Raw genomic sequence first — 8,899 nt, 5'->3', positions numbered from 1 at the left:
AAACCCCTCATCTATGTGGGAGATAAGTCACTAGGTAGGATTTTGGGGAAGAAATGGAGGGAAGGAACCAAAGGAATTTACTCAGGTCAAGACCTTGGTCACCTGTCCATCTATATTTTTGGAGTAAGAAACAATCAGGAGCCTGAATGTAGGAAATGGGAGGCTCTGGAATGTGGCAGCAGGAAGACCAGCCCCTTCCCAACCTCTTGATAGGGCAGTGGTGATGCGATTATCTCTGCATCCCTCAACCTGCATCAGCCTCATAGCTCTTCCCTTTGCTTAGGTCTTCAAAACCAACTTTAATAACAGCTGTTAAATTTAAGCAGATGACTTCAGTTGCCAGCAAATGCTTTTCCATATTTAATGAATGTTTATTATAGTAGAATAAAATGTAAATGTTTATTAATAAAACTTGAAATCTGTCCCAGAAGGAATATAAAGGCAGATTATTTCATAAAATAGCCAAGATTTGACAATCAGACTTCTCCGTGAATATTAACTTCACAGATAATTTTCAAAACATCGCGACTGTGTTTAGAAAGATTCCCCCATTTTTTTAATTCCATAAAATTCTGAAACAAGCTAGAATATTCTAAAAATGAAATTGTGTGGAGCCCAAAGAAAATACTTTCTGTGTGGTGCAAGAGAACATAAACAATGAGTTTTCTTTTTTTTTTTTTTTACTTCCCCAACTTGAGACATGTCTTTCAAAAAACGAAATTTCCTAATTTTCAGGTTTTTTAGAGGCATACTGATTTTTAAAAAGGAAATAAAGAGAAATTACTAGGAAGCAAATAATATACAGCTAGTGAGAACAGGAGAAAAAAGCAGAAAGGGCCAAAGTCAATACCAAGGCCTTGGAGTGGTGGGAAGGGAGATGCAGACTCTCCCTGGTAACTAGAGAAGGTCAAACCCCAAACATAAGGGCAGTGAGGCCGCCTGTGGGCCCTCGGATCGGAAAGGACCAAGCTGAGGAACCGGACGTAGCGCACAGCTGCGTGTAGGGGGACATCTTGCTTGCTGAGGTGGAGGGGAGGGTCCTGTTGAACTCTGCGTCAGCCCGGGTGGGTGGGGAGGAGGATCTGAGGGCGAGGTCCGCGGTGACGCGAAGCCCTCACGTGACCGCGAGCTGCAGAGCGACGCCGCCTTTGGTGCAGTCGTCACTCGTGTCTGGGTACCAGCTCCCCGCTGCCCTGCGCACGGCGGGCTGGCATCGGGCCCGGGGGAAGCGGAGCAGGTAAGGGCCCCGAGGCCCACGCGCTGACGCCTGGGAGGCAGCGGCCAGCCAACCCCAGAGGCCGGTGCACGGGTTCTGCGCAGGGGATCACCGCGGCGGGTCCCGGTGAGCTCTCTCCACACCCTTGCTTTCTTGGGAACAGAAATAGGGGCCCCCTGGCGTGAGGGTTGCAGGGGCAGCAGGGTTCCAGGCCTCAAAGCAACTTAAGAGCAATGGGAAATCATCCCTGAGTTCCTGCAGGGCAATGGTGAACCCGGGAAGGAGGCGGTGGACGCAGGTCGGGGGTGGCGGCGGGGGGTGGGCGGTGAGGGGCGGTGGTTCAACGCCGAGAGCTTGGCGACAGTACTCGCTCCCTCCATCCCTGCCTTCTGCAGGTCTGCGGATCTAAGTGTCAAGTGTTGCGGCGACGCACTTGCAGCGAGAATCGGGAGGAGGAGGAGACAGCAAGGATAGGCCCAGGTCGGTGCAGGGGACGGTGTGTGTGTGTGGGTGCAGAGCCCCGTCATACCCCCGCCCCGCCACCTTCCCCATGCCCTGTCCTCCACTTTGTTGTTTGGAGAGGCCTGGGGGAGGGATCAGTAAGGAAAATGGTGGGTTTGGGAGGAGGGAGGGAAAGAACTGAGTGGGGGAGGGCTCGGACTGGGGGCCCCCTAGAGGGCTTATGAAGCCTTTCAGGTGGGAAAATGAAATTTAAAAAATAATAATAACACATGCTATCCAGGCCTCTGTCCTTGGTTCTGGTCTATCCACGAAAAATGCAGCCCTTTTTCTTGTCTTTTGTCTCCTAGGAGCAATGGCATCCAAAGAGGAACAAGTGATGAAAAATATCAACATGGAAAATGCCAACGAGGAAAATGATAAAAAGGATGAAAAAGAGCAAGTTGCTAATAAAGGAGAGCCTTTGGCCCTACCTTCGGGATCCGGTGAATATTGTGTACCTGGAGGAAATGATAGGCGGTTCCATGTTAGGCAGCCCATCCTGCAGTATAGATGGGACATGACTCAGAGGCTTGAAGAGCCACAGGCAAGGATGAGAGAGGAGAATATGGAAAGGATTGGGGAAGAGATGAGACAACTCATGCAAAAGCTGAGGGAAAAGCAGTTGAGTCATAGTCTGCGGGCAGTTAGCACTGACCCCCCTCACCATGACCATCATGATGAGTTTTGCCTTATGCCTTGAATCCTGATGTTTTCCCTGAAGTTAGTAGGGAGACACACCTGCTTCCTAAACTTACATGTTCATGATGTACCTTTGTTGTAAACCTGTTGATGCCACTCATTTCTGGTGGGTCTCATATTACCAGCTTCTAGTTGAATGTGTTTTTGACCCAGTCTGTAAGATTCTGTTAGCAGAAGAATTTTACCTATTGCATGGCAAGATGCTTATTATATACTGTGAAGTTAATAAAGCAGTTTTAAAAAGCAATCTATGTATTCTTTTTTATTTCAAATCTCATATTTATCTAATACATGAGGAGAAAATGCTGAAATTAAATGTACCAAAAGATTAATACAGGGACTCGATTCTGTGAGATGGTTTGATGTGTTTTCTTTTATAATTTAGTTTGAGAAGATATGCAAACTATTTTTAATGACTGTATGAGAGCTATAGGGTCACAATAAATACTTGGTCCCTAAATTTGGATCTTTTAGCCAGATGAATAAACCCAGGAATTCTTTATAAATTAGGAACTATATTTGCTTTACATGACTGTGAAACAAGGTCAGGAGTGTGTAAGCTGTGTTTCCCTATTTTTGCCCCCATCCCCACATATTAGGCAAGAACCACCTCCCCATAAGTTTTCCCTTCAGATATTTAGCAGAGTCCCCAAAGATAGATCTGCCCAATACAGCATCCCTCTTCCCCTTCAGGCCTGCAATTTCTGCTAGTCAAGGTGTGATTTCTGCCTGACAAAAACTTAACAAAGTACGATTAATAACAATTGCATCAGGAGCTCTGAGTTCTTGTCTCATTCCATCCCTGAATAAAATAACATTGGATATGTAACTTCAGTTCTCTAGAGGAGATTACCTGCAATTTCTAGTGGAACACTGAATTTATTTAATAATGTCCTAGTGTTTCTAAAGTATGCTGATCAGCCACCTGTGTGAAAATCACCTGAGGAGTTTCTTGAAAATGTCCCACTCCAAATCTACTGAATGGAGTTCCAGAACTTTAGTTTTTAACAAACTTCCCTGGTGATTCTAATGCACATTAACATTTAAAAGGCTACTGGTGTGTATATACTTACTATGATCTCAATTCTTCAGTAGGAACAAGAATAATTAGAAGAACATAAAGATGAATATCTGAATTCAATGGAGAGAAGCATTAAAATGCAAAGGATGAGAAAAATTTAAAGACCTTTAGATTTACTACATAAAAATTGAAAGTGTATACACTAAAAAGTTAACAGTGGTTATCTCTTGAGGGATATTGGGTGATTTTTTTCTTTGTATTAAACTACATTTTTCTTAAGGAATATGGATTACTTGTGCAAAAAAGAAATAAAGGCCAATAATAGATCCAGATCCAAAGAACTCTTCAGTGAGCTTATAAATGCAATGGAGGCACTTAAAACATTCTCATTGACAGAAAGATATGTAGATTTCAAATTACTTATGGATATGGTATTCATGCCTTGGTTTAATTTTCTCTCCTATTGAATGTAGGCAAAATCACTGTCTTACTTCTAATCAATAGAATACAGCAAAAGTGATGTGTTGTAACTTCTGTGATTGCATTACAGAAGATTATGACTTCTCTCTTGCTAGGAGGCTCTCTCCCTGTCCCCTACCCCCTTGCTGGCTTTGATGAAACAAGCTGCCATGTTGGAGAGGCCCGTATGGCAAAATCCTGAGAGTCTTACAGCCAACAGGCAGTGAGGAACTAAGACTCTCAGTTCTATAGCTCTTGAGGGAGTGAATCTTGCCAAAAAACATAAGTGAGTTTGGAAACAGATGCTTCCCTACTCAAGCCTTCAGATAAGACCCTGGCCCTGGCCAACAAATTGATTGCAGATTTGCAAAAGACCCCGAGGCAGAAGACACAGATTAGCCACACCCAGACTTCTGATTCACAGAATCTCTAGGACAATAAATGTGTGTGGTTTTAAGTTGCTAAATTTGGGGGTAATTTGTTACACAACAATGGTTAGCTGATACAGTATGTATATCTAAAGGATAATTATGCTTTTAAAACAACCACAGTACCATAATCACAAACAAATGTGGGAAACAATTATTTAATATCCAGTCATTGTTCAAATTTCCAGTGGTCTCATATTTTTTAACCCCAAACTATATAAACCAACAAAAAATAAAATTTTAACCACAAACTACATGTTAACAAAAAATAAATTGGCCAACAATATTGGCCTTGTCAGGTTGCAAATAACAGGAACAACCTAATGTAAAGTTTTCTACTGGGAATTTGACAAGAGTGTGTGTTTGAAAAAGAGTCTCATATCCAACATAGACCTGAAGCCACAGATTCTGAAAATCTAGCAAATATTAAGAGAGAAACTAGTCTGTTCTATGCAATGAAAATATAGGGTAGAGTCAGGGTCAGGAAGGGGAATTACACAGACAACTTCATAACCCAAAACAGTCATTTGAGATTCTGACACCTGCATTTTGCAGAAGTATTGGAAAACAGTTATATATATATTTTTTAAAGGTATTTTTTTTTTTAGCTGTACGCGGGCCTCTCACTGCTGTGTCCTCTCCCGTTGTGGAGCACAGGCTCCAGACACGCAGGCTCAGCGGCCATGGCTCACGGGCCCAGCCGCTCCGCGGCATGTGGGATCTTCCCAGACCGGGGCACAAACCCGTGTCCCCTGCATCGACAGGCGGACTCTCAACCACTGTGCCACCAGGGAAGCCCGAAAACAGTTATATTTAATCAAATTTGCCAAAATAATCTGTTTAACTCCAGAAAGAAACGCAATTGGATAGAAAAAGTGGCTGTCAGGCTGGCAAAGTTGGAAAGATGCAGGTATAAATCATCATATTACTAATCATTCCTGTGGTTGAGTAAATACCTACAAAAAAAGTGCTCTTACGGTTAGAGGAAACATAGGACTGAGATAACAGGATGAGCAAGCAGGTATATGAAACTATTTTATCATCTAGTTTGATTGAATAAGGCATGGGGTATGTTTTTAAGAAGTCTTTTTTTCCCCAAGAAACACAAAATTCAGAGGACTAATGTAAATACATGGAGGATGGGAATTCCCTGACGGTCCAGTGGTCAGGACTCGGCACTTTCACTGCTAGGGCCGGGTTCAATCCCTGGTCAGGGAACTAAGAACCCACAAGCTGCATGGTGCATCCAAAAAAGAAAAAAGATAAAAACATGGAGGATATAATTTGTGCGTCCCCAGGACCTCAAATCTTGAAAATGAGGATGCCCTCTGAGAGTTCTAAATGGATAAATCTGATAGATAATGAACATGGCTTTCCATCTCTGTGAATAACACAATAAATTAACTGTGAATGTGATACTAAAAAGGTTGCAAAGATCTAGTATTCCAATCAGCATCATTTGGGAGTTGTCCAATGAAAGCAGGAAAATGGAAATGCTCCAGGAAGGAAAATAATAATAATATGCCCATAAGAAGCAAGGTCTTGGAAATCCTTTAAGAGACTTGAAGTTAAAACAGGTAGAAGTCCAAGGAATATTTTAGAAGATTTTTAAGGGAAAAAGCTATGAAATAGAAGGCATAAATGTGCCATAAGAGAAGGAAACATGCAAAAACAGGACAAAAATTAAAGCAAAATGAGCTGAAGGGGGTTCTGACCATAATATCCAGCTGTCCCAGTGAGGAAATGTATTCAGAAAAGATATCAGTTAATGCATAGTCAAGGTACTAAAAATAGATCTCTTTAAAAGAATAAAAAGGAATTTCATTTCATGCATAACTGGAAAATAAAGTTGTCTTCTGAATGTCAAAGAACTAAAATTCACCATACACATTAAGAATCAATGTAATAAGCTAGGGAGTTAATGTAAGAGTTTGGGTTCCAGAAAATAACAGAATTTACAAAACCAAAGGGAAAAGTAGATAGGCAGATAAGCTACCTAACACCTACATTGATCCCCAGACAGAAAAAATCAGATGTGTAACCAGTGCTAAAGCCAGTGGTGTGCTGATAAACTAAATGTTAAACAACTAGGTTTCCAGTAAACTATGTGTAGTGTTAGCTTATCTCCATTGTGTAAATACTCCTACTACAGCTGATTTTCAGCTGCCAACATGATGTCACTTAATGCAAAGTTCAGAAGAGATATGTATAATTAACTGTCCTGAGCCAGTAAGAGCTGGCTTTAGCACACCACTGGCTGAGAGCTTCCCTTATGATGGTGGATAAAATAGAGACAATACTATGCAATGAAAATGAAAGATAAGAATGGGAAAAGGAAATATGTTTTGGAAAGGAGATGTAGGATGAGCATAAAGGAGAGAAAGATAAAAGAAAAAGAAACAGGGGCTTCCCTGGTGGTGCAGTGGTTGAGAATCTACCTGCTAATGCAGGGGACACGGGTTGGAGCCCTGGTCTGGGAGGATCCCACATGCCGCGGAGCAACTAGGCCCGTGAGCCACAACTACTGAGCCTGCACGTCTGGAGCCTGTGCTCCGCAACAAGAGAGGCTGCGATAGTGAGAGGCCCGTGCACCACGATGAAGAATGTCCCCCGCTTGCCACAACTAGAGAAAGCCCTCACACAGAAATGAAGACCCAACACAGCAAAAATAAATAAATAAAATAAATTAATAAATTCCTACCCCCAACATCTAAAAAAAAAAGAAACAGAGGATAAGAGAAAAAGGACTAGAGGAGTGTGTGTGTGTGTGTGTGTGTGTGTGTGTGTGTGTGTGTGGTGTGTGTGTGTGTAGAGAGAGAGGGGGGGGAGGGAGATTGGTAGATTACCTAGACATGGATACTCCTAGGCGATTTAAAGGAGTGTTTGTAAAAGCACAGACTGGAGTCAGGCAGACTTTAGTTCAAATATTGGCAACATCACTTACAAGTTTTTTGACCTTAAACAAAGTTGGTCAACCACCCTTAGTTTCATTTCTCTCATTGGTAAAATGTGGAAAGTATTTAGCAAGATGCCTGTCATATACTAAGCTCCCAGTAAATGTTAGCTGTTAACGTTATAACACATGTAAAATTAAAAAAAAAAAAAGAGGTTTAGGTCACCAAAAATGAGTAGCCTAATGTTTCAAAGTTAATAAAATTAGTGGGTTTTTGAAAGTATGTATTGATCCCAGCAGTCAAAAGTTGGCATAAAAAGGATTACATTTAGTAAAAACAATTTGTCACACAAGGTGCTGTTCAATTTTTGAATCATTATTGTTAATTAATAATTGAGAAATTGCACAAGAAAATCCAGAGTTTAAGTTTCCATGAAAACTCAGTAAGTCTGTCAACCCTAAGTCTGCATTCCCATGGTGCACCAATTGACTAGAAGGAGCTAGTGGTGGCTTCAATTCTTTAGAAAGACACGTGCTTCAGTTTAACTTTTTGTACACAGATTTTCTTATTCAAATTATATAGTTCCTCTCTGGCCCTTAGAGGCACTTCAGTTTGTAGACCCTAATCCATATCAACTGCATTTCAAAAGTAATTTGAAGCAATGGTTCAGCAGGTGAGTAGGATTTAGCCTAATTTGGGACTCAAGACATTTTTATGTTCCAAATCTGCAGTGTCCAATATGATAACCATGAGCCACATGTGGCTATTGAGAACTTGAAATGTGATTAATGTAATTTGAGACAGGTAAAAGTGTAAAGCACACACAGAATTTCAAACACATAGTATAAAAAAAGAATGTAAAATATCTTATCAATACTTTTTATATGATAAAATGATAACATTTTGAATATACAGTGTTAAATAAAATATACTTTAAAATTAATTACACCAGTTACTTTTTCTTTTAAAAAATGAGATTACTAGAAAATTTAAAATTAGATATGTGGCTTACATTATCTTTATATTGAAACATACCATTCCAAATCATTTTAGGATACAACACATCTTTTAATTTAAAAATAATCTTATTTTTTAAATTTCTGATAGCAAATGGTACACATTCATTTTGGAAAACACAAAGGAGCATAAAGAAGAAATTATAAAAAATCATCTTAATCCTGCTAAACTTTGTTAAATATTTCAGTTTCTTTTCTTTTAGTCTTTTTTCTACACAAAATATTCACAAATGAAATCTAGTTTTATAAAAATTGAATAATACTGTACACACTGTTTTGTATGCTCCTCTTTCACTTAACATTTTAAGATAATCCTTTTCCACTATCCTTAAGAATTATTTGAAACAAAGTTGTTACTTAAATGGATTGACAAATTGAATATAATAATAAAAGAACTGGGAGAAAGTAGATGATTATTTAACTTAAGCATGCTAAAGACATTTCTCAACATATAACCCAAGGCTGAAATTATGCAGAAAAATAACTTTTATTACTTTAAAACTAAGCCTTTAGAGACCTTCAAGATGGTGGAGGAGTAAGACGTGGAGATCACCTTCCTCCCCACAAATACATCAGAAATACATCTACATGTGGAAAAACTCCTACAGAACACCTACTGAAGGCTGGCAGAAGACCTCAGACTTCTCAAAAGGCAAGAAACTCTC

At 40.2% G+C, this 8,899-nt stretch overlaps 1 protein-coding gene across 1 annotated transcript; it reads left to right on the top strand.

Annotated features, from left to right (window-relative positions):
* The first annotated feature begins 1,230 nt into the window (after positions 1 to 1,230).
* On the top strand, positions 1,231 to 2,542 carry LOC309978504 (protein BEX2-like). The gene is made up of 3 exons (XM_082865027.1): positions 1,231 to 1,342; positions 1,612 to 1,696; positions 2,026 to 2,542. Exon 3 carries the CDS (start codon positions 2,031 to 2,033, stop codon positions 2,415 to 2,417), a length of 387 nt encoding a protein of 128 aa, XP_082721153.1. The 5' UTR covers positions 1,231 to 1,342; positions 1,612 to 1,696; positions 2,026 to 2,030; the 3' UTR covers positions 2,418 to 2,542.
* The last annotated feature ends 6,357 nt before the right edge of the window (positions 2,543 to 8,899 follow it).

The sequence above is a fragment of the Leucopleurus acutus genome (genome assembly GCF_964270905.1).
Source record: "Leucopleurus acutus genome assembly, chromosome: X".
Classification (NCBI taxonomy): domain Eukaryota; kingdom Metazoa; phylum Chordata; class Mammalia; order Artiodactyla; family Delphinidae; genus Leucopleurus; species Leucopleurus acutus.
Note: the sequence above shows the minus strand (reverse complement) of the source record. Positions and strands in the feature narration are given on the sequence as shown.